The sequence below is a fragment of the Alosa sapidissima genome, chromosome 23, assembly GCF_018492685.1.
Source record: "Alosa sapidissima isolate fAloSap1 chromosome 23, fAloSap1.pri, whole genome shotgun sequence".
Lineage (NCBI taxonomy): Eukaryota > Metazoa > Chordata > Actinopteri > Clupeiformes > Clupeidae > Alosa > Alosa sapidissima.
The window spans coordinates 15,303,992-15,330,870 of NC_055979.1; the positions used below are offsets into that span (position 1 = coordinate 15,303,992).

At 42.0% G+C, this 26,879-nt stretch overlaps 1 protein-coding gene across 3 annotated transcripts; it reads left to right on the forward strand.

Moving 5' to 3' along the window:
* Positions 1-1,429: 1,429 nt before the first annotated feature.
* Positions 1,430-22,294, forward strand: cobll1a (cordon-bleu WH2 repeat protein-like 1a). Of its 3 annotated transcripts, XM_042081419.1 has the most exons (13): positions 1,430-1,581; positions 4,669-4,922; positions 5,967-6,174; positions 11,802-11,830; positions 11,948-12,027; positions 12,522-12,566; positions 12,861-12,967; positions 13,793-14,002; positions 14,157-14,295; positions 18,818-18,968; positions 19,430-19,830; positions 20,080-20,910; positions 21,783-22,294. In XM_042081419.1, exons 2-12 carry the CDS (start codon positions 4,831-4,833, stop codon positions 20,874-20,876), a joined length of 2,259 nt encoding a protein of 752 aa, XP_041937353.1. In that variant the 5' UTR covers positions 1,430-1,581; positions 4,669-4,830; the 3' UTR covers positions 20,877-20,910; positions 21,783-22,294. The 3 variants fall into 3 exon arrangements, with proteins under 3 accessions (XP_041937353.1, XP_041937350.1, XP_041937351.1); XM_042081416.1 differs by having other exon boundaries at positions 11,802-12,027; XM_042081417.1 differs by lacking the exon at positions 1,430-1,581 and adding an exon at positions 2,131-2,542 and having other exon boundaries at positions 11,802-12,027.
* Positions 22,295-26,879: the final 4,585 nt, after the last annotated feature.

The following is a 26,879-nucleotide window of genomic DNA, read 5'->3' on the forward strand; positions in this document are numbered from 1 at the left end:
GCAACATTTTTAAAATGCATCTAGATATGATGACACACAGTGGTTAAAGTGGGATTTGGCAGGTGGGAAAACCCTAAAATCCAGTGTTGGTGCAACGGGGAAAAATGCCTCACCGTTGGACAACATATTGAGTATCGTGGTGTAGCAATACTTTTTTGGACAAGAATTGCTTGCTTCTTGGTCACCTCTGTACACACGAAAAATTAACTCACTATTTATTTTAACAATACCCCCCCCCACACACACACACACACACTTTAACCTCTGATGACACATATGCATAGACAGGAAGTAAATTTGTTTGATTAACAACAAAACAAAACAATGTAGTTTACATTTCCACAATGAATGGTTTTGGTTGTTGGTGGTGGCGTTTTTGTACCCTTTACAAGCAGCACATGTAGTCCCTTGCCATTCGTGAAAGTGCCTGTGCATGTGCATTTCAAAGCATCGCAACATGGGATGGTACTCTCTTCTGCTTTCCGATCTTTTGTGAATTGGTGTCAGTGGGTTAGGAGTAATTTCGACTACTTCTAAGCTCTCACAGACTTAGGTGCTACTTTAAGTGCTGAAATGCTTTGTGAATTATTCTTAGTCGTAAAATTGGCAGCGCTAAAATTGTGATTGACATGATCTCTATTGTTTGGAGAATATCCTTAATCTGTTACACAGAGCCCATTTTCTTTGTGAATATGGGCTCTGTCTTCCTCGTGTTTCTACCTCCAGCTCTCTCTCTTTCTCTCTTACACATAAACATATACACTCTCTCGTTCTCTTTGCCTCTCCCCTTCAAACACACACACACACACACACACACACACACACACAAACACTGACAGACAGACAGACAGACACACAGTTCTCTGAAGCTGCAGTGCTTTAATTGGCTACAGTGGGGTGGAGGGTAGGTTAAGCTGATTAGTTGGCTGAGGATGATTCGCTGTGGGCCGAGTTTCCGGTATCTTCTGTTGACACAGTGATATTGTCTAGACATGAGTAGTCCCCCCAGTGCCTGAACATATGGCTGACACTCCACAATATTAATATTGGGTGTGAAACAACATAAACAGTTCATTGCAATGTTAATTTAAAAAATATGGATTACTAAATAAATATCACAGAAACATGAATGGCTATGAGCTGGGACTGGGACTTTAAGCAGATTTTATTTGAAGACGCTGAATGGTGCAAAATTGTAACATAAAATAATATAATTGTATAAGAATCAGTTGAGGAGATACTCGCTCATGAATCAAAATACATAGGATATAAGACATGTTGATAAATAGCACTACTCAAAAAGAGGTGACGACTATGGTGATGACTATTTCTAACATACATTAATGAGAGGGAGAGAGAGAGACATACAGTAGAGAGAGGGGAAAGAGAGAGAGGGAGATTTACTACTGTCACAAGACTGGGCAGGGCCTTAAGCTGTGTGCAAATCAGTGGGATTACTGAAGCCTGCCTCTCTCTGTCACCCTGCCTCTTCTGCCTGTCCTGTCCTCCATGCTTTCACTCTTTAACCAGCAGGAATGATTGTGCTTTAACCAAGGAGAATGCCGGACAAGAAACCTAAAGGTAAGGAAAAGTTAAGACTTTTTATCCTGTAAACTAAAAGTGAAGAGTGAATTAGTCCTTTATGACTTGAAGATGTTGAGTGAGGGGTGTTTAATCCTGTATGGAGATAGTGCTTTGGTTGGCAGTTTGAGACAGGGTGCATTGGTTTCACATGTGAGAGCTCTTCAAGCTGTGTTTTGATACTGTCCTTGGATCTTAGCACTAAACATCTCTTTTAAAAGTTAATATAATCAGACAGTAGCAGTCAATTTAACTGATCAAATTAAATCACTTTGACGATAAATTGTTTTGCTCTGTGCAGAGGAGAGCATATCTTAAAAGCGTGCTTACTAAAATAAATATATAGTCATGTTATTGTTGAAGCAAAGCTTCACTTTGCCGTTCTCGTTCCCTGTGACAGGACGCTTGGCACTTGATTATCAATTTGACCTGCAATCGGCAACAGGTGCATTCCCCGTGCGCCTGCCATAGTTGTGGTGCATGTGTTAAATTCTGGCGTTGAGTGACGCTATTGGTCAACCTCTAGCACGCCTTGACCCGAAACCGACATCCGCTGCTCACTATCTAACCAACAGCGATTTATCGGGGGAAATATTACCAGAACAGCAATATATATCTTAAAAGTTGAAAATTAAGTGCTTGACCTTTCGATACAGTGATTCGTTGCGGGTAATAACCGTGAATGGAACACGCAGCTGTTGTAGAGTGTACGCACTGTTGAACACACTCCAAAAATACTCCACGGGCGGGCGTTGGCCCTGGCCTGGCATAGTTAACACTGCCTGGCTGCTTTGCATATAGCCTAGGCCTAGGCTACTCTAACGGGAGTCCGGTCGTGGCTGATGTTGAGGAGTTGAGTGTCGTTGATTAACATGTAACAGATAAAGTACTTTAACTGGTCTTAGTGAAGATAATACAGATACATTTCGCAAATTCTTTGAGATTTGGATAGCATCTATGTGTGAGTACACTTGATTATGGTCATAATAACTCGCTGGTGGTGTTGATCTTTTGTCTCATCATGCATATCTTTGGTGATGCCCATCTTAATTCCAGGGCTCGAATTATCTTTTTGTCTTTAAGGGGGTCTCTCTATCTCATAAAAAGTTGGCACACCCCGTGCATAGCCTAACAAGGCGATGAAATAGCCTAGGCGTACAATATATGCGCACGGTAAGCCTAGGCTTAACCTTGACACACGCACACAACATACATCTATTTTTCATAGAAATTTATTGCTTTTAATTAATTTCAACATATTATTGATTGTAATAGTCCATATTTCATTTCAATTTCACAATACAAATAAATAGACTAAACGATTTATTCTGTGCCATTCTCAATTTCACAACGTGACTCATTTGAACCAGACCACCGTCTCAGATAGGCTATCTTCAGTGTCAAACACAATAATGCATGTAGTATAACTTATACACAGGGAAAAAGCACTAACTGGTTTATAAGCCATTGCAGCCAAACTATGTTCTAGTATTGTTGAACCGTAGAAAATTAATAGAGGAACGATTTTGGAGTTTGCACTGAGATGTTGTTGGGTAGCCATTGAATATTCCGACCAGAGATTGCTAACAGGTGTTTCAAAATGTCTGGGAACTTTCTGGAGCTCTGAATGGCAGAGGATAGCTACAGATCATCAGACAACACATTCATTGTAGGCTGCATTATGGGCCATAATTTATGGCTTTGTCAATCAACATAGAAGAGGTGAAGCGCAAGTTCAACAGCAAATAGGACTTTTCAGCACATATCAAACCATATAGGCTAGCCCAATGAACGCCTATGTAAATAGACAAAACACTTGCATCAAAGCAGGGTGACTTCTTCAGATTTGTGAGTGCTGTCAAAACGATCGTATACGGTTTGCTCAGTCTAGTGGTGTGGTGGTGAAGTGTCATGCTGCGTTCAAGAGCGTAGGGTAGGTCTACGTCCCGTAGTAGCCTATATTTTAATTTAACGTCTTTAATGGTAAGAGATCGCACAGGGATGGATAATGAGCGGTTGTTTAAGATTAAATTGCAATGCCAGACACCTTCAGATATGAGAGACCCCCTCAGATTTTTGACTTTGTTGCTTTCATGGGAGCCAGTCCTCACTCTATGGGAGCTCGGCTCCCTCTGGCTCCCACGTAATTCGAGCACTGCTTAATTCAAACTACTGCAAACCCATATGGTACAATTCACATTTGCTAAGACTTAACATGCAATTTGGTTTCGAGGTTTACATCAGGTCACAGACTGTCCCTGATTTTTAATTTCAATTTCATAATGCTGATTCCCCTATAGGCATATTTTATACACTGATTATATTTTAATAAGTTAGGTCTTTCAGATGAGGTTGTAGGCCTATGATTGTCCTCAGTGGTTACCAGGGGAATTATGTAAGCTAACATTTCATTTTAGGTAGGCATTAGAGGTGGGGCTAGAAAATGATAATGGCACATTTATCTTAAATTCATATTAATCTTAACTGCATAAGTTATATTCAACTACTTAGAGAGGAAGGGGAAGGGGGGGTGGGGTGGGGGCTTAAACATAACTAAAGTCTGGGTGGGCATGTGCCCACTTTGCTACAATGCCACAACTTGACTAGTGGTTAATATTTTTACACCAGTTCTAGTGTGTATGTGTGTGTGTGTATATATATATATATATATATATATATATATATATATATATATATATATATATATATATATATATATATTCCTCTGGGGTGGTCAATGTAATGTTTGGAGATATTCAGTGCTGCATTCAGTCCCTCACCACCACTAGAGTCTCAGAAAGGTATTTCACACAGAGGTTAGTCACGATCATGGGACAAGGCATCCTCCCCGACTAAGTCTATTGGGACCATCCCTTTCTCAGCTGATGATGTCAGTGTGGATGCTATGCACTAGCATTGGTGTCAGCACTATTCAAATAAGACAGATGTCAGTAACCCTATAAGCTGTAGAATATCAGGAGTAAAAACGGTATACTGTAGATTGCCTGCAGTGAATATTTGCTTGTCTTTCAGACAAAAGCTGGTAAATGTTGTATGTTGTCGTCATTTTACTTTCATTTCCTTCAGGTGATTATCAGTGAGGATCCCCTTGTGGCCCCCACTTACACACACACACACACACACACACACATATACACACACAGAGATAGAGAGAAACACACACACACAGCCTGTGTGAGCTCTGTTGGCACACACACACACACACACACACACACACCCCTGTTTGTCATGGAGGTGTGTGAGGACATGGTGGACAGGGAGCTGACCCTGACTGTGCTGCTGCCTGGAGGCACTGAGGAGACGGCCACCGTGCATGGGAGGTGAGTCACGGAGAGGATACCCCCATCTCCAAAATAAATAAACAAACACTTGTTGCTGGTCCACTTCAGTTTAAGGGTAATAATATGCACACACACTTAGTTTTATTTTCTTTTTCCTTTATTTGACATCATCCAGTGTCTTGCATGTGGATTTCCAGAGCCCTTTCCCAGTGTTACTCGGCAAGATTCACATTTGGAATCTTTAGAATGTACTAATGCAGATTGGCACCTAGCATGGCAGCCTTGCCCATCAGTAGCCTATGTGTGAATGTGTATGTGCATGGATACACTGTGTATCAGAAATTGCCTGTAAAGTGCTTTGGTGAAAAGTATTCTACAAATGCAGTCAATTTACCATTGACCATTCATATGGCTCATGTAAAATGTACTAGATAGATACTCCATGTGAACATGGTGGAGCAATGGTAGCATTGTGGCTGGGTGTCCCATGTTTGATCCCCGACACCAAGACTCCCTGTCATTTTGGATAACATTTTCTGCTAAATCCTACTCACTTATTGTCATGTGTCAATGGTTAAAGGGATATTCCACCATTTGGGGAATTACACTCATTTTCCACCTCCCCTTGAGTTAAACAATTGATTTTTACCTTTCTCCAGTTCATCCAGCCGTTCTCGAATTGGTTAGTGACTGGATTATTACGCCTGAATCAGAGTATAGTTCCATGTCAAATCAGCCTAGAAAATCGCCACGTTTCCTTTTCCGTTAGTTTTATTACACTTTCTAACTTGAGAAGAGACAAGTTTTAAATAGGAAAATTTCCGGAGATCTTAGTCACTTTTAAACATGATGCTAGCAGACAAGATGCTAATGGTGTAATCCAATTCAATGATCTATGCTAGGCTGGAGCTAAAAGAGTTATCGCCAGACTCAGAGAATGGCTGGATGAACTTGAGAAAGGTAAAAATCAATTGTTTAATTCAAGGTGAGGTGGAAAATGAGTGTAATTCCTCAAATGGTGGAATATCCCTCTTAGCAATGTAGTTTATTTACATGTCTTCCATTGTTGTTTTGTTAACCTAGTAAACCAGTGATGGATTTATTGGTCACACTCTGTGGCGAGTATCACCTAAACCCATCCGAGCACATCATGGAGCTGGTGTCGCCCAATCAGAATCACATCAAGTTCAAACCCAACTCTCTGATTGGCTCCCTGGATGCTGAGAAGGTTGTCCTAAGACACAGAGGAGAGGACGAAAGGACCAAGAGGAAAGGCCCCTACGTGCCAGAGGTGGGAGAATTGAAGGAGAGGAGAGGACCTGAGAGGGAACTCAAGTTAAAAATGTATGCGTGCGGCCTTCCAGGCATTTTCGCCCTAGGCGACAGCCTGCTCAGTGTCGCCTACTCAAGAACCAAAACAGGTTGCAGTTCAGCATTATCAGAGATGCTATGTGTTTCTGCTTGAGGTCATCCACTGCCTTTGACAGGCAGGTGTGTGGGTCTGGTAGGTCTTCCTCTGTCTTTCAAGTGTCTGGGGGTTTGCATGGTTTCCAACTCAACTCCCTATGGGAGGATGGGAGCAACCCCTTGAGCAGGGAAAATAAAAGTTCTCCACTGGAAGAGCTAGGTACTAACAAAACCCCTGGCATTTATTACATAGCCCAAGGGGTATTCCAAGTACGTCGCTCAGTGATAAACTCAAACCTCCAGAAAGAAGAGACCTATGGCTTTGTTTTGCACTGATTATGGGTTCACCCACAGAGTTTTACAATTTTGTGATTCTAAAAGTTAGTCGTTGTCGTTTTAACCATCTCTGACCAATTCAGGATACTGTGAGGGGATCAACAAATTAACTTGTTGACGTTTTGATAGCGCTACTAGTCAAGTCAAGTCAAGTCAAGTTTATTTATATAGCACATTTCATACACAGAGGTCATTCAATGTGCTTTACATAAACAAAACCAAACGATAATAACAAATAAAAGCATAGAAGGGCGATATAGTCAAAGAATAGTTAAAAGGTAAAGATCATAATAAAAGGAAAACATAAAACACAAGGTAAAATCATTTAAAAATAAAGAATAATTAGTAAGCAAAAACAAAGGCAAAAGTAGTAAAAAAAGTAAAAGACAAAGTAGAATAATTATCGAGGCAGATTCAGAATTTGTAACTCGGCACAGTTAGCAGAAAGCGTCTGAGAACAGTTTGGTCTTAAGTCTAGATTTAAAACTGGCTACAGTTGGGGCCTTTTTAATGTCATCCGAAAGTTGGTTCCACAGCTGAGCCGCATAGCAGCTAAAAGCTGCTTCACCATGTTTAGTTCTAACTGTAGGTTTTACTAGCAGGTTTTTCACCTGGGACCTGAGAGGACGAGAAGGTGTGTACTGCTGAAGCATGTCTGACAAGTATTTAGGTCCTGCTCCATTTACTGATTTATAAACAAGCAATAGTGCTTTAAAGTCAATTCTGTGACTTACTGGAAGCCAGTGCAAGGACTTAAGAATTGGAGTAATGTGGTCAGTTCTTTTAGTTTTTGTTAGAGTCCTAGCTGCTGCATTTTGTATCACCTGAAGCTGTTTAATAGTCTTTTTAGGAAGGCATGTGAACAGTCCATTGCAGTAATCAACCCTGCTGGAGATAAATGCATGAATGAGTTTTTCTAAGTCATGTTTTGACATCAGCCCTCTGAGTTTGACAATATTTTTGCGGTGGTAAAAAGCTGATTTAGTTATCGCTTTCATGTGGCTGTTGAAATTTAGATCACTGTCAATTAATACACCAAGGTTTTTAACAGTATCCTTTGCCTTCAACCCTTTTGTGTCAAGGAGAGTGGCAACCCTAAGTCTTTCCTCATTTTTACCAAATATAATTACTTCAGTTTTTTCTTTGTTCAGCTGAAGAAAATTTTGAGACATCCAGGTGTTGATTTGTTCTATACACTGACACATAGATTCAAGAGGACCATAGTTGTTTGGTGATAGAGCTAAGTAAATTTGTGTGTCATCTGCATAGCTATGATATGAAATCAAATTATTTTGAATGATTTGTCCAAGTGGGAGCATATAGAGGTTGAATAATAGTGGCCCCAAGATCGACCCCTGGGGAACACCACAGGTCAAGGACGTTGGTGTTGAGGTACAGTTTCCGATGGCAACAAAGAAGCTCCTTTCTTGTAGATATGATTTTAGCCAGCTGATAACTATGCCTGTAAATCCAACCCAGTGTTCTAGTCTGTGTAGTAAAATATTGTGATCAACAGTGTCAAATGCTGCACTAAGGTCCAGTAGCACTAGGACTGATGTTTTAGCTGAATCTGTGTTGAGGCGTATGTCATTGGAAACTTTAATGAGAGCTGTTTCAGTGCTGTGATTTGCCCGAAAACCAGACTGAAAGTAATCAAAATACCCATTTGATGTTAGGAAGGTGGTTAATTGATTAAAGACTACTTTTTCAATAATTTTGCCAATAAAAGGTAGATTGGATATGGGCCTGTAATTGTTTAGCATGGAGGCATCCAGGTTATTCTTCTTGAGAAGTGGCTTTACAACAGCTGTTTTCAGTGACTTAGGAAAAGTGCCAGACAGCAATGATACATTTACAATTTGAAGGACATCCGCCGCTATGAGGTGAAAAACAGTTTTGAAGAAATTGGTAGGCAGAGTGTCTAAGACACATGTGGAAGGGCTGAGATTCTGTACCGTTTTTTCAAGTGTTTCGTAGTCTATCAAGCTGAACTCTGACATCAAGTTTAGTTTCCCTCTGTTTGTTGCTGGAAGTTCAGGTTGTTGAATTTGTAATTGAGCAGATCTGTTGAGTCTGATTTTGTCAATTTTACCTTTAAAAAAAGATGAAAACTCATAGCATTTATTAGTTGAGAGAAGTTCAGGCGCTAATTGTGAGGGGGGATTTGTTAACTTATCAACAGTTGAAAATAGAATACGAGTGTTATTTGAACTTCTATTGATAATGTTAGAAAAGAAAGACTGTCTTGCTTTGCATATTTCAGAGTTATATGTGCGGAGCATCTCTTTATGGATTTCATAGTGGATCTGAAGTTTGTATTTACGCCATTTTCTTTCAGTCTTCCTACACTCTCTTTTTAGAAGTTTAACTGCTGGATTTTGCCTCCATGGTGCTTTCTGTTTGTCCTTAACTTTCTTGAATTGTAATGGAGCAATGTCATCCATAATGTTTGCCATTTTTGCATTAAAGTGATCAAATAAGTCTTCAGAGTCTGACAGTTGACTTGACTTTAGTGAAAGTGCTTGCTCAAAGAGAGCACTTGTCTGATCATTTATGATTCTCCTTTTTACCATCATAGCTGTGTTTTGAGTGTGTGGGGACATAGACACATCAAAGAACACGCAAAAATGATCAGATAAGGCCAGGTCTTTAACAGCTGTAGAGACATCGAGACCCTTTGTGATAACAAGGTCGAGGGTATGGCCGAGAGAGTGTGTTGGCCCCTGTACATGCTGTGTTAGGGAGAAAGTATCGATTAGTGCAATGAATTCCTTGGCATAATTGTTTTCAGGATTATCCACATGCAAGTTTAGATCCCCTGATATAATAAGACAGTCATACTCTATGCAAACAACTGATAGCAGTTCACCTAGCTCTTCAAGAAAAACTTTAGCTGAATGTTTTGGAGGCCTGTAAATTGTCAGTAATAAAATCTGAGGAGAAGACTTAATGCATGCACACAGATATTCAAATGAAGTAAAGTCACCGAATGACGACTGATTGCACTGAAAAGACGTCTTGAAAATTGTGGCTATCCCCCCACCTCTTTTATTTGCTCTGGTAGCACTCAAAAAACTGAAGTTTGGGGGAGCTGATTCGATGAGAGTAGCAGCACTGTTTGCTTGATCTAACCATGTCTCAGTTAAAAGTAAAAAATCAAGGTTGTGTGTACAAATTAGATCATGAATTAAGAATGATTTGTTTGAAAGAGATCTGATATTTAGGAGTGCTAGTTTTGTTAGTTTAAGTGTTGGGGAAATATGATCCATGGGGGAAATCTGAGGTTGATGTGGTACGGGTAGGAGATTGGACTGGTTTACCCTATAAGCTCGATGCATTTGTGTTCTATTTCTTGTCAATACAGGAATAGAGAATGTCATGGGCTTACTGGGTCCCGGCATGTTCTCAAAACTACTGTCAGTACCATTTATATTGCAGGGACCCTGAGAATATCATGCAATACAGTCATCATATAATTGTCCCCTGCTGCTGCCATCTGTATTTTCCACTGCACATTCCATGCTATATGCCGGCTGAGAAAATGAACTAAGAGGTTGCTGCTGCTTAAGAGATCCTTCTAAACGGGGAGGGGGAGGGCGAGGGGGTGGAGGTGCCCTTCGCTTCTTTGGTGCTAATGATCTTGGGCTAGTAAAACTCTGCATGGCTACTGGTAGCAGTCTCTCCATTCTTGCAGGGAACATCATGTGCTTGGGTGGGGATGGTGATGGGTATTCAGGGGATCCTGTGGAGTTTGAGTGGGTGGTGGGATGAAGGGGTGGGGATGGGGATGGGAGATTAGGGGGGTTTGTGTGGCCTGGGGAGTTTGATTGGGTGGGGACGTGATTGGGTGTGGGTGGTGATGGGAAATCAAGGAGGTTGGGGTTGAAAATTGATCCAGAGTCTCCATCTGCCTGCTGAGGTTCTGGGAAGTTTGTTGCAGATGCTCCGCTTTCAGCATGTATTCCAGTAGTGTATTCCATGTTGTTGTGTCTTTGTGGTGACAAGGAGACGACGGAGGTAGGGAGGGGTATCGGTACTGGTGTTACAACATGACCCTTCCTTTCTGATATCCTCTCAGCAGCTTTGATAGGTGCTATCTCCTCATGCTCATCACATACTAAACTGCCCATTAGTTAAACAGTAGGCAACATTTTAGCTAACTGAGCCTACCTAAAACTACGTATTAGGGCCACACATGAAGAAAAAACATATTTTTGCCATGACCAGATTAAACTCGATATGTCAACTTTAAAGTTAACATGTCAACATTAAACGCAAAATTTTTAAAAATAATTTTGAAATATGTTGACTTTAATCTCAACCTTTCGTCTTTATTCTCAATCCTTATTATTATTTTGAGTGAACTCTATTATCTCATTACATCTGTCACTGCAACACCGTGCGTTAATCACAAATTCTCGTAGATTGTATTTAGGTGTTTTTTCAACATCAGCATAGAGGATTGTGACTTGGGCTACTGCAACTTCAGCAAGGCCTGACTAACCTTCGAGCATCAACTCCACAAACTCACCGGGGCTACTCCTACCTGCTTTCGGTGTTCGAAACATTTTGCATGATTGCGTCACCTCCGGAGTCTGGTAAATCCCGCTACCTTTTCGTAATGGAGACACGACCACTGAGAGGGCCAAGTGAGAGGCCGTAGCCTGTCATTTCCCACTTCCTAAATCTATCCACTAGACTATGTGAAATATTAGGTGCGACATAAACTAATTGAAAACTGTGGTAAGTCGTTTTGGATAATAGTGTTTGCTAAATGAAGAAATGTTGCTTAAATATTGCTTGATTTTAACAAATTATGAACTCTTTACAAATTGTTTATTAAATGTAAAAAGCATTGTGTACATTTGTAAAAGTAAAAGGATTCTGCTTACTCTTTGGTGTGTCTTCATGTGGTTCAACTGTCAGAGCAAGGCAATGAGAAGATCATAAGGAATTGTTTGAGCAATTCGTTGAGCAAAATGTATATATTAGTGGCTTACTCTTGTTAAGCATGTCAAAAATAAAACATGTTGTTTTCAGAGAGTAGGTGTATTTGTAACTGTCAGAGCAAGGTATAATGTACGTTGCTTTGGTTAAAATGGTGCCTGCTAAAATAATAAACTCATTGTAAGTTTTATAAATTCAGACATTGCCCTTTCTTTCTTCATTTCCCAGGTGTCTGTACGTCTGATGATCTTCTATAGGCAAGTGCACAGGGCAGTTGTGCGTGTGAGTCCCAAAGTGCCTCTGAGCGAGTTGCTCCCTGCCATCTGTGACAAGTGCGAGTACGACCCTGACACCACCCTCCTGTTCCTCAACAGCCAATCAGAGGAGCCATTGGACCTCACTAAATCACTGAATGACCATGGGATCAGGGAGGTGTTCGCCAAGGACATGAAAGGTGTGTGTGTGTGTGTGTGTGTGTGTGTGTGTGTGTGTGTGTGTGTGTGTGTCTATAGGTGTATGTATTTAATTGTCAAATTGGCGTATGTGTGTAATACCACGTTGTGTGGGCATTTGTGTGTCTGTATATCTGTGTGTGTGTGTGTGTGTGTGTGTGTCTCTAGGTGTATGTATTTAATTTTAAAATGGGCGTGTGTGTGTTTGTACTGTATGTGTGTGTGCATGTAATACCAGTTTGTGAGGGCATTTGTGTGTGTGTGTGGGCTTGGGCGTGTGTGTGTGTTTGTGTGGATGTATTAGATTTTCTTGATGTGTTCTCACCATACACACAAAGCCCCACAGTCCATCTACTACATCTTGGCATGTACAGCATTGCATTGTAATTGGCTGGAACAGTAATGCTGTCTTCACACACACACTTCTACACGTCTACAGTGCCAATGTTGTATCCAATCACACTGACTGGAATGTTGTTTTCTTTATCACACACAGTCATTAATCTCCCAGAGCCCATTGCTACCACTCCAGATAGTGAAGGTAAGTCTTTATTTTGCGCAAGCAGTCTTTATTGCAGTACACTGTGTCATCATGTTAACTTCCCTATGGAGACGTGCAATGATTATGTGTGAATATGAATGAAGTTGCACATGGCTCGTTAGTGAGCATGAACTCTCCCATGTTTCTGTGCTGATTTGTTGGTGTGAATGAACATAATGTGTGCTGTGTTGGTGTGAATGAACGTGCCCATGGACAGTGCAGTTTGTTGGTGTGATTGAACATGGCCTTAATTAGCTCAGTTTGTCAGATCTATTTCTGTTTACGTCCAATTAGCCTCCAAGGAAAACAAACTCCCGCCTGCCAAAGAGAAGAGTGAGAAGGGGAAGGACAACAAGAGCTTCTTCAGTTTTTTTAGAATAGCTAAAAAGAAAACTCAGAAGGTGTGTAAGTGTATGCATTTGTTCCGGTGTGCATAGATAGCGGCGTGTGCATGTGCTTGGATATTAAGCCATTATTGCACAGAAATCTATCCCTTTTTGTCTGGTTGAATGAATGATGTGAATCAAGTTTATAGGCCAAGTATGCTTGTATTTGTACTTTTTACCCATCCGGGGGTAGTGTACAACACACACACACACACTAACCCTCAGTAAGCACACTAGGAGCACACATACACACCTGGAGCAGTGGGCAGCCTTAGTCCTGGCGCCCGGGGAGCAGTTGGGGGTTAGGTGTCTTGCTCAAGGGCACCTCATCCGTGGATATGAATGTGGGAGAGCACTGTTCAATCACTCCCACCCACATTTTTCCTACCAGTCAGGGATCGAACCAGCCAGTCACAAGTCCGATTCCCTAACCAGTAGGCCACGGAGGCCCTATGACAGATATATGATTGCATTATTGATTCATTGGGCAGCCTATCCCAGTCCTTCAGCTCACTCACCAGTAATTTGTTGACCCCCTTGTGAAGTCCCCTCCTTACTTATTTCTGTCTACCGTTCCCTATGTAGCCTTTGGAATATATAGAGTATGTTATGTCTGTAATGTCTAGCGATAACACATGTACAGTAATGTCTGCACTGCAGCACAATCCATATATGGACAAAAGTAAAGGCACACTGTCCCAAACTCAAATTCCCCTAGTCTTGGTTATGTGGCTAATAATATCTATCTGTCTGTCTGTCTGTTATTTGTCTGTCTTTTTTTCTGTCTATCTATCTATCTATCTATCTATCTATCCATCCTTGTTTGTATTCATCCATCAGAACGTATCTGCGAGCGTCCCGACCTCCCCTCTCCTCCAGAAGCAGCGCACTCTCAGCTTGAGCTTCCTGACCTCCCGCTGCAGCACCCTGCCCTCGGAGAAGTCCAAGAAAAGACGGGCACCGCTGCCGCCCATGCTGGCCTCCCAGAGCTTCCCCACCAACCTGAACACCAGCCAGCCTGTTCTCACCGCCGAGGATTCTGGGAAAGAGGTGAGTGGGGAAAATGTGTACTCTCTATTTCTATACTCATACCAGAACTAAATATCTTTTTAAGTGTATTACATTTTCGAGTGTTGTTATTATTTTCAGTTTATGTTTTCGGTCATTATAATTATTGTGTGTGTTTGTGTGTGTGTGTGTCAAGACCACGCTCAGTCACAGCTCATCCAGTGAGTCTTCTCTGAAGAGAACCAAGCGGCGAGCCCCCCCTCCCCCTGCCCTCCCCCCACCTTCCAGTCCCCCCACACCAGACGATGATGCCCCAGAGGACCTCGTTTGTAAAGGTGAGTCCCCTCAAACCGAAGGGTGTTTTCACATCTCGCTTGTTTGGAGAATTAGAATATGGATCATTTCCCCACAAAGATAAGTTTATTGCGGTGTGTGTGAACACAGCAATCACACTGTGTATCGGAACAAAACAAACAGATCAAGACCATGTAGAAGAGTTTGCCTCGAGTCGTTTCTAATCCAGTGGCACTCTAGAGTGGCACCTTCCATCAGGAGCGTCTGTCAATATCGATTTCAGAGTAGTTAAAATTGCGTGTGGAGTTTCGTTTAGTTTTGTCCCACTCTAAATGTTGCGTTGTGAACACAAAACAAACCCAGGGACAAGCTCAAAATGTGTGTCGATTCAGCCCATGATCTGGAACAAAATAAGTATGAAGACGCCCTACATGTCCACAGCATCAGGTATATATGAACTGCTTATCTTAGGTCAGTCTCCCAGGTCACATCCTCACATCCCAGGTCCCGTCTGTCTGTCCCAGTATCAGCACTTAATCCAAGCTTGAGCACTTGCCATGTGGAACAAATGTGGCCTGTTTCTTAAAGGTGCACTCCCTGATTGTAAGCAGCTACATTTCCCTTATGTTCCTCTCTTCTTTGTTTGTCAATAAGAAATTCTCTAGTCTAGATAGCTGTATTACAAAGCACGTTTACTGTCGATATGCACGTTTACATATCCATTTACTATGCTTATCCATATAGCTTAAGGATCTGATCACTGATCTCTGAAGTAACACTGGATCAAGCATCTATTGCCTATCACATTACACGCGGCATGCGCTATGAAAGGCATTATAGTCAACGGCTTGCGTGCGCAAGAACAGGTCTGCCGCTGCGCTGAGCAAAGCGCAGCCCAATTGGCATTTTGCCGCTTCGCCGCTCTTGCCCGTGCCGCAGTCAAAGTTCAATGAAGTTGAACTTTGACCGCGGTGCGCTGTAAGTCATTAGTATTTTGCACTGAGCTCAGCGGCAAGCACAATAAAAATCTTTGGGACGTTACCTCAACCAAGAGCAACCTAGCGGCAAGCGCAGCGCAAACCGTGTACAATGTGATAGCCCCTTGACATTGAGTTTTCTTAAGGGCTGTTCACATCAAGAATAATAACTGTAATGATGAGGGCAAAAAAATTGCTCTAGCTAATATGAATGACAACGTCCACACATACTGTAAACAATAATCACTTTCAGAACAATTTTTAAAAATGTTAAAAAGCTCACAGCCATCAAATTTTCACATTCATCAACATGAAAAGAGACTATCCATATCATTGGTTAGTGTGGACTCATATCATTATAGTTACAGTTATCTTTATTGCTATCGTTCTCGGTGTGAGCGGGTATTTATTCCTTCAGCATAGACCTCCTCTTGTTATGTAATCAATTCACTGAAGGGTCACTATGAGCCTGATCCAAACCATTGTATTATCAACTGTGAATCAATACTCATCGTTAAGCAGAAATCTGCCTCCATGCGATTGATGAAATTAAACAGGTCAACAGGATGATGACTAATTGGAATGTAATACACATTCACACATACGAGCAGTCAGTATATGTTGTACATTGCAAGTCTTGCTGATCTGCCATGTAGTGGGAACTGTAACATTTTGCTTGGGGTGTCTAGTAGATGATATCCAGGCCAAGCTAAATTCAGTTTCCGTCCTTTGTGACAGACACACAGAAGGTGTCACCAGTTAAAAGCATCATCAAAGCACTGTAGAGTTCTCCTGCCTAAATATGTGCCTCTTAAATCACACTTACCCCCCCCCCCCCCCCCACCCCTCCTTTTCTCTCCTCGGTCTAGACCCAGAGTGTTCAGCAGAGGGCGAGTGAGAGAGGGCTTTTGAGGTGCCCCCACGGTTCTCGCCCTCTCTGGTCCCCACGCCCTCCCTTGACCCGCTGCTCTTCCTCCTCCTCCTCCTCCTCCTCCACTTGTCCTCCTCTCCTGTGGTGCTTCGTGGGATGCCCCCCCCCCCTTCCCATGGTGCCCCCGCTCTCCTGCTGCTTCAGCGTCACTGTCACGTCCCGTCACAGCCGTGTTTCATGTTGTTTCTGTGTCTTATCTTGTCTCTTATTGATCATCCAGGTTATAATATGTCTTGTTTTATTATTGTTATGTGTATGTACGTCATGTCGAGTCATGTCAACTGTTGTTTCGGTGTCGGTGTCCGTTTGCCCCCCCCCCCCCCCCCCCCCCTTTGCAGATGCTGATATGTTTGTTTGTTTGTTTTGTTTGATCATTTAGTCTGTGTAAATCCTCACTTTTGGATATTGTAAATACATCTATCTCTCTCTCATAATGTCACAAGCTTGCTGTAGTGTACGACTAACTAGAATAACTAAAATATAAGTATAGGCAGAACACCTCTAGACCATGTCAACCAGAGATGTATTCAAGTTTAAAATGGCATCTTTGATGCGTAGGAAAATGCTGAATATCAGGCATTGGTCTTTGTAACACTCCATGGACATTCCATTGCTTCCTTGCACACTCCATGACAGTACCATATACTGGGCCAATTGTGCCTTAGTCTGGCAACCAACCAATTAAATTGCTTCTTTACATTTGTTACCTAACAGTATCACACTACTTGATTTAGTATATTTTATACACAAGCATAAATTGTACTTGGGCACATATATCACAAAGCTAAGTGCTTAGTTATTGATTTTATTGTGTTTTTTATTTTTGTGTCTGTGTATGTTCTGTGTCTGGTCTAAAATGGGATCATAATTCTTCCTGGCCTATTCCTTTACCTTGTGTTTACTGTACTCTATATCATTCTGTTTCTAATTTAATATGCAGGATTTTCTCTGTGAGACTCATATTATTTTGCCAAATTAATTTTTAAATATTTTAAGTTTTCATGTGACTAATGTCAAACTGTCTTAATGACTGCAAGTCCGGTTAGACCACATTTGAATAAATCAATTACCCTCACAGCATGGAAGCGTGGTTCCACTTTCTAGTGTGTTTATGGTAAGAAAATAGACAAATAAAAAAAAACAAAAATAAATGCAGTTAAACAAAGAAATACCACATGCTGTGACAAGAGGGACAAAGTCTTATTACAGATTTCGCACAGTGTACTTATGAAGTTTCGCTGAGCATTATACATGAAACTTACTCATGTATTGTGTGTGTGTGTGTGTGTGTGTGTATGCGTGTGTGTGTGTGCGTGTTCGTGTGCGTGCGTGCGTGCGCGTGCGTGCAAGAGCGGCACAGCAGAAACCGTTCTTCCACCATTGAAAATAATGGGTTTCAGAGTGCCATTGCTGCTTCCTATGTGTAAGGGCCTTGATACATGTAAAGTGCCAATCTCAGGGTCTGCATGCAGGTACAGTGCATTTCTGACATGCTGCAAAGGAAAATCCTCTGTCTGATAAAGGCTACATTCAGCACAGAGTGTGTGCGTGTGCATGTGCGTGTGTTTGTGTGTGTGTGTGTGTGGTGTAGCAGAGTGCTACTCCATTCACCCCTGAACACCAAACAGTGAAGACAGGAATACCCAAATATCTGCTCCCAAGTTTAATTTTGTACAGGTTGGTTTATAACAGAGAAATGTCCTGTTCCTACTTCACATTACCTTTATGCTTTGGTTCTGTGCTTTAGGTCCTGTTCACACTTAACTTGGTAAATATGAATATGTATAATTATTTATCCATTTAGCCCTTCCGTCCACACTAAAACGGCATATTCTTATATACTTATATACTATATGTATATACTCCAACATTGAAAAACGATGCTTTTCGAAAAAAAAAAAAAAACTCTCTTGAGGTCTATAAATTTGAAAACGCCAGATTCGCATTGTAGTGTGGACAGTGAAAGTTTCAGATGGAATGACTTGCCGTTGCCATGATGGTGATAAATTTGAGTGTTCCAGACGCCACACTTCTATGGCGTTTTTGTGTTCTAGTGTGGCGCAACACTTTTGAAAAACGATACAAATCAACAATGTGGACGGAGATCATTTTCACCTCAAATATGTGCATTTATTTCAACTCCTCTTAATGTGGATATGGCCTTAGTAATCGAGCTGATGCATCTGAAAAAGATTCCCTATCTGCCTTTTGCCATTCCTGAGGTTTTTGTTTATGTGTGGGTGTGAGGGCATGCATGCGTATTTGTTTTCTGGGGGGGGGGGTTGTATGAGTGCAGGCAGTGGTTAAAGTGGGATTTGGCAGGTGGGGGAACCCTTAAAATCCAGTATCGGTGCAACGGTGAAAATGACTCAGCGTTGGACAACATATTGAGTATCATGGTGTAGCGATACATTTTGGACAAGAATTGCTAGCTTCTTGGTCACCTCTGTACACGCGACAAATTAACTCACAATTTATTTTAACAATATCATCGTGCTATATCATTGGTATGAAAGAATATATTTATTATTAATCTATCTGAGGTGGCGGAACTGCATTCCTCCCCGCCCCCCCCCTCACTTTAACCCCTGAGTGCAGGTGTTTGTTTGTTTGTTTGTTGTGTTAAACATACATTTGTGGGTGTTCCTTCTGCAGATGTCTTGGGTAATTTGGCTCCTGTGAGGGAGGTTCCAGAGGAAACCTTGAATGAAGACCAATCAATAAACTATCCAGTCGCAGCACTTATTCACCATACGACTAACGGCACAGGGGACTGTCTGTGTGAAGAACTGCACTCCAATGACAAGTATGAGCTCTGGGTTTGTTTTTTCTAACAAATTGTTCTATTTGTCCAAGTTGAATACCCGCTGGCCTCTCAGTTCAACCTCACTAAGATCCATAATAGATTATTAATTTACAGCAACACAATGTAAGTATTGCTATTTATTCCCCTCTGCAATTTTCAACATATTGGATGTCCATTTAGTGTGTCCACAGTATGAAAAGAGTCATGTTCCTATATAGTGCATAGTGCATTCCAGACATTCTGGAGGCACATCAACACTGTCAGAGACACCAGTATAAGTCAGCATGTCATCAAAATGAGTTATGAAGATGTTATTTTAAGGAAAAAGATTGCTTTAAATAAACCAAACAAATGTAAGTGAACAAGATGTTACTGACAATGATGCTGACTTCCAAACTGTCTCTTTACAAAACATATTTACAAGCAAAATCTTCAAACTAACCCCTCTCGTTCCAACTCAGGCCCTGTGAAGAGTGCTCTGTGTGTGTGGAGTGTGGGTCTAGGAAGTCAGAGTGTGACGGACCCACACCCGGCGGTCAGCCAGAGGGGCCAGCGGAGTCTCCAGCTTCGCCCTCTCGCCGGACGCCGTCGATCGGCTCCAGCCGGCGAAACAGCCCTAGCTGGATGGGTGTAGGCTCGTCGTCCGGGCGACTGCTGCGGAGCAGCGGGAGCGGCCTGACCACCTTCACCATCATCCCCAAGCTGAGGGACAGGGAGAGGCAGCACAGGACCTACCAGGTGGAGGTAGTCCTGGAAAAGCAGCAGTCTTTGGAAGGTCTAGGGCCCCATTCAGAACAGGTAGAACCAAACAGCAGATCCACAGGAAATGGAGAACATGAAGGAAATGCCTCAGAATCAGCAGGTAAGAAGATATACTTGCTGAGGAATGATTTTGTTTGCCCAGTACCACCTGGGAAACAACTGTGTGTAGTTAAATGGTTCACCAAGATGTCTGACGTCGTTCATATAATCAGGTACAGATTGGGCTGATCAGTAGAGGATTTTTTAGCTTGATGGAGTTCCCTCCCTTCTTTCCTTCCTTCCATCATGTATTCATGTTTCTGTCTTCTCTGTTCGGTCTTTTCTGTCCCTCTTCCTTCCTTCCTTCCAGATAAAAGCAAGGACTGGAGGGCCCCAGACACCAAACCGAAATCCAGCAGTGGAGTCCCATTCTGGGTCTCACAGAGGAGCACAGTGGGTCACACCTCCCTCATGCAGGAACTTCAGAAGAGGGTCCCTGTTTTAAACGGAGAACCACATTACCAGAACACAGACAGGGCAGAGGGAGAGAGGAAATATGATGAGCGGGAGGATCAGGGGGGAAGAAATGTAGAAAAAAAGGAGGAAGAGGAAAAAGAAGAGAATGTAGATGAAGAGGAGGAGTGGGAGGAGGGGAAGGCATCTCATGAAGAAAGGATGGAACAAGAGAGGGATGAGGTGGAGGAGGAAGAGGAGGAAGACAAGGAAGAGGAGGAGGAGGGAGAAGGAGAAGACAAGGAAGAGGAGGAGGAAGAGGAGGAGGGAGAAGGAGAAGACGATGAGGGATTTGATGGCAGCGAGAAAGAGAGCATCGAGAATGATGATGATGAAGATGAAGATGACGGAGGTGAGCAGGAAGAGGAGGATGAGGAAGAAGAAAAAAGGGAAGAGATAGAAAAGGAAGACTTCTTCCCCCCACCTCCTCCGCCTGTCTTTTGGAAAGAGAGTGCTAAAGCGAGTCAGTACTCCCCTACTGAGGCCGAACACCACCCAGTGGACTTGTCCTCCACCCCTGGGTCCTGTGGCTCTGGGAAGCTGCCTGTCTCCGAGTCCCCAGGGGGGCTGTCACTCTTCGCCCTGGCCGTTGCCCAGAGGGCCCAGCGCTTCACCCAGGCCTTTAACACCCGTGCCTCCTCCACCAACAGATGACGGCTTGGTCACCCAGAGAGCCCCTACAGCAACGGTTAGTGTGTGTGTGTGTGTGTGTGTGTGTGTTGGAGCTGGGGGTGCAGGGGGTATTTAGGAGTGTGTGAACTGGTGAGTGTGTGAAATAAGTGAATAAGTGGGAAAAGGTGTTGATATGGATGATGGTGGACTCAGAGTGCATCAACACAATCATACATACATCTGTATCTGGAGGAACTTACTGTTTTGACAAAAGCAGATAAGCAAACCCCATAGTCTGTTCTTCCCATTTTGATTTGCTTAACAAGTTTCCGTCTCTGAGAGGATGTGTGTAGAAATGTCTGGAAATGAACCTGGCTTTAACCCAGCTCAGGAACAGGGTCAAGATTGTCCTCAGCTATCTGCATTGGCGATAAATAAAAAGACATCTGACGTCAGTGCTTTTTCACCCGTTTCCGATTCATTCCTGTGCCTTACTCTAGAGGCACATTCTCACGTCCATTTTATATGGATGTATATGTTACATGTGTTTTATTGGTACACAGTATGTATACTATACTGTATGCATTTTTATGTGCATTTCTGTTGCTTGGAAAAAGCAGAAGCCTGCTTCCATTTGGTGGAGAAACAAACATCTTGATGGTTCAAGAGGTGAATGTATAGACATCCATAACAAACCTCTCCTGTTTATAAAATGTCCAGTTCCTGCATGTCTGTATCTGTGTGTGTGTGTGTGTGTGTGTGTGTGTGTGTGTGTGTTTCAGATGTGGATGAATTTGTGTTCATAATACAGCAGGGGTAACTAAATGTCATTCTTTGATGATTTGTTAAAAATATCCCCTACAGTAGGTAATTTAACGTCACATACGCAAGGCACAGCCAAACATTTATATAACATGTGACCATTGCAACTGGTCTCTCTGGTAACAGGCTGTGTACCCACTGCTCTCCGCTAAGGGGAGGGAACCTGAGGCTGACCTCGCTGTGACCTTCCCGTGTTTGTTTATATGCCTGATATTCCTGAAGAAGCCTCGAATGGAAGTTCAATCCGCAACAATGACACATTGTTTATGCCATAAAAAAACACGACATGACACAACGCAGCATGGATGTTTTCACGGTAACCAAACCACCAAACACGGGTGAAGTAGGATGGACGTCTCAATCCTTGTGAATGGGGAAGGGTATGAGGATGTATTGGATTTTTTTTTATTTGTGAGTTATTTTTTAGTCTGTAAAATGTACATTCCAAGCTTGCTTATGGGCTTAAACTGGTGTATTTATGTTACGTTTTGGAGTGTGCTATTTCTGCATTTTTGGCCCACAAACAGATTATTTTTTTACTTTATTTTTTTTTACTGGAATTTATCTGAATCATTTATGTCTTTGTTCTGTCACTTGTTTTGCTACTGTGCATAAATAAAGCATCGAAAATACTCTCATCCATATTGTGAAAATGTCTTTAAATTCCAATGTTATCAAATCAACAACATGTTGTAGCCTGTTGAATGCCATGTTGTAAGAAGGCAATACTAGGTGGATAGGTGTATTTGGACATACATTTGCCCATCTGCACTATATAAACATGTATTTATACATATTTATACATTTTTAAATATATATTTTAATCTTTGCTTATGTATGTAATTTAAACATAGTATGCGTGTGGCCATGGACAACTTATGTGTTTGATCACAAGGTGGCAGTGTTGCATAGCCAGGAAAAGCCTTGTGAGCTCTGGAACCTGAGATGGATTCCTTTAACTGCAGTAGTTTCCTCCTCACACTTAATCATAATTCTTTATCACCTTTATACAACATGGCCTGCATTTCTTTACCATACCTGTAGTGTAACCTGTAGGGGTAGTGGGCTCTGTGTGCGGGTGTGTCTGTGTGTGCCCACCCATGTGGTGAAAAAATAGGAACAGAAACTCTTAATTTTGCATATCTTCTTTTAGGAGGTCGTGCGTTTTGTGTGAGTTCACAATAACAATGAATACATTATGAAGTAAAATTAGAATGATAACAAAATGACATTAATACACAGGATTAGATGTTATAATCCATTGTGCCCAAATCCAAGGTAAAAACACATTCAGAAGCCCCTACCCAAATTAAAGCAACACCAAAGAGTTTTTTGTACCTTAAAATAATGTTTCCAAAATCGTTTCAGTGGTTCATCAACTCCTAACAGGGTGAACTGCACTTCTGCATTCGCTTCGCGGCTCTATCAGCTATAACCGCACAATGCAGATTTTGCCAGATCGGGTAGTGGATCTGTAGTTCGTTGGAATGAGACATAAGAAACTACAAATTTGACTTGCATCTGATGTTGCAATACATCGTACTTTCATAAAATCATGCAACATATTCTACCTTGTCTGTGGACATCGTTATTTGAAAAGCCAGTGCTGGATAAACAAATAGCGTGTGTGCGACAGAGGAAAGTTCTTTGGTGTTGCTTTAACTTAAAAAAAGCATGCTAACCAACAATCTGCCAACCAATGGTCACAAACACAAGACAAATGGCCCATCTAACAGCAGTATACAGTCACAGTATGTAGCATGTCATTGGGGTTATCAAGTGGACACCCTCATTCACCAATGTTTTGTTAAGTTAGGCCCACAACCCCTTATGAAGGCTTAACAGTGAAACCAGCATCCTGGAGACACTCCCCTCCATGCTGCCACCATATTACCACATTGAAATATTCAATATCCAATATACTCTTAACCAGCCTAGGCATGGTCTGGTTAGGTTGGTCCGTCCCGTTGATGTGGACTGAACCATAACCCTAAAAACCCTAACCAACCACCATCAACCTAGGCACAGTCCGTCGCAAACACAGACCAAATGAGCCATTTGGTTTACCTTAGCATACGTCCCATGTTGCCACCATATTACCACAATAAAATATCCAAGTACTCTTAACTAACCTAGGCATGGTCTAGGTTGGTCCATTAATATTTCAGGCTTTAGGGGCTGCTGTCAAAAATATCAAAAGTGTGTGTAATGGGTAGGAAACGTGCAGTGAATCAATTATTGAAATGGAAAATAGTTAGTTTCATAAGTTGTCATAATTCATATAATTATAGTTATTTTACAATTTACTGTGTCACCTCATTTCAAGCCATGGCAACTCTAGTTATAAGTTTTTAACACAATAATGAATAATGTTTCTATAAGACATATGTCACTAACCTTACACCTACTCTCAATCAAATCTAACAACATTCTTTAATGTGAATTGAATTACAGGAAAAGCACCAAGTGTGCAGATGAAAGCTTGGCAGTGAAGGGAAAGGTGCTCCTGTGTCTGTGTATAGCTGTTTTTTTTTGCGGACACACACATTTTGATAAAAACACAGTTCATCAGCTGAGGGCACACATTCATTGTGGGCCCAGCCTGTCTCTCAATTTACTCATTATTCTATTAGCGATACAGTGGATTCTCACTCCTCTCTCTTCAATGTTTGTTTCTCTATCTCTCTCCCCATCCCTCATCTCTCTCCCTCTCCTACAATTCAACTGAGAGAGGCTGTGCCAGGCTGGTGGAGACACGTGAGGCGGTCGTGGACAACCACGCTGGATAGAAATGGCAGAGAGAAAGGGAAAGAATTTCAGAGAGAGAGAGAGAGAGAGAGAGAGAGAGAGAGAGAGAGAGAGGAGAGAGGGGTGATGGGCCATCTTGACATTGATTCATAGTGCCTACACTCACAAAATCCCTCCAGCAGAATGTAACTGTACAGCAGGTACACACTGAAAATAAGCTTGCTTTTCCTCACACGCAATACAAATACACAACCTTAACATTTAATAATAGATTTACCACCAGTAAACTTCCCATCAACTCACTTTACACAATCTGATATTTTTGTGTGGAACCGACGACGTTCGAACAAAGAGAATGCAGTTACACCAATTCATCAGTAGGGAGCAGCGGAACCTCTTGTTTGACAGCTGCTGTCTCTCAGAGTTATTTCCAAGGAGAGGTTGAACGACTTTATTAAGGATCTGTGTTAGAAAATGCCCATTCCAATCAATTGCCTTGCAAGTAGTCCATGTACCAACCACAACACACTCCACAAGTGTTCACGCCACCTGGGTGATCCAGGGTGATCCACACTGTTCAAGACTCCTGGACAGAGTCAGCTTGGAGTCAGCCAATCCAGATTAATCAAATCAGGTGAATCAAATCAGATTAATCAAATCAAATCACTTCATCAGGCCCCTGTGCTGGATCAGTTGTGTATATGTGGGTATATTTAATTTAAAGTAAAGTAAGATTTAAATGGTGTTTGTAGCCTACGTGAGGATGGCGGAGAAACAAGGTGGTGTGTGTGTGTGTGTGTGTGTGTATGTGCGTGCGTGCGCGTGGGCTTGTGTGATGAACACAAAAAAGTGAAATCTTGTCAAATTAGGTGTTTTAGGTGGTAGGAGGTCATGTCGACTTTACTGAAGGTCGCAAGAATAATAAAAACATTAATATAATTTATAACAATAATTGATAATAAGAACGATATCGCTAGCACCCAGAATCACAAACGTGCAAAAGCAATCCACATTCATAACAAATACATTAATATGATTAATATGAAAAACATTCTTTAAGAGAACATGCTTTTGAAAATACATCTTGAACTTGTGAACCTGGTGAATAACACAGAAGTAATGAAGTAAAACTACTGATTCATTAAGTCTAGTTGATTCTGTAGTGTAGGACTCTAAGTGTGGTCCTGACTAGTTGCCCCCCTGGGGCCTGCTGCTCAGGCTGCTGCCAGGTGTGTGTGTGTGTGTGTGTGTGTGTGTGTGTGTGTGTGTCTCCTGTCCTTTCTTTTCCTCTCCTGTACTAACTTAACTAACTTCTTCACTACTTTCTTCTCATTTCCTCTGCTTTCTTCTCCTCTCATCTCCATTCCTCTCTTTCTTGCCCTTCTCCTTTCCTCTACTATCCCCTCTCCTTTATTCTCCTTCCCTCCAATCTCTACTCTTCCCCTCTCCTCCAGTTTACCTGTCCTTACATCTCCTTGACTCCTCTCTCTCTCTCTCTCTCTTTCTCTCTCTCTCTCTCTCTCTCTCTCTCTCTCTCTTTCTCTCTCTTTCTTCTGGATTGGTTATCTCAGCTCAGCCAGTGTCCAGCCTGCCTCTGACAGCCCTCAGCCGGCAAGAACTGATGGGTCTCCATGGCGATCGATATCTGGTGCACACACACACACACACACACACACACACACACAACACGACACACACAGAAAAGCGCACACACCCAGAAATGCACAGAGGAGTGTGGACACAAACTCAGACACACACACACACACACACACACACACACACAGAGGGAGAGAGTCCCCGAGGCCCTGTAGGAAATTGCAGTGATGAGCGACGTCTCACTCACACACTGCTCAGCTCCATCGATTAGCCATTACTCTACCACAGCTGACAAAGAGCAGCGCACAGATCATCATCTACAGTCCTGCTGAGAGAGAGAGAGAGGGTGAAAGAGACAGTGAACTTCCAGAAAGGGGGACAGAGAGAAAGAGAAAGAGAGAGAGAGAGAGAGAGAGAGAGAGAGAGAGAGAGAGAGAGAGAGAGAGAGAGAGAGAGAGAGAGAGAGAGAGAGAAAGAGGGTGAAAGAGACAGTGCACTTCCAGAAAGGGGGATAGAGAGAAAGAGAGAAAGAGAAAGAATGTCCTGTATGAGCGAGAGAGAAGAGGCCGATGGATGTAAGAGATGGTGGACTGAAGAAAAGATAGAGCATGTGAATGAGAGAGAGGAGAGAGAGAGAAGAGAGACAGAGATAATGAGTACAATGAGAGAAAAGACAGGGAGAAATAGAGATGCAAGAGAGACATAGACATTTAAAAAGTACACAAACAGAGGTTACTGTATTGGATATTAAGGACACACACTTATTATTGACTTATTGAGACATAGTAATCAAGATTACTTCCAAATTAAATATGTAACAAGTTTTAAAGGTTACATTAAATATTGTTAATAAATAATATCGTTAAATAACATTTTTGA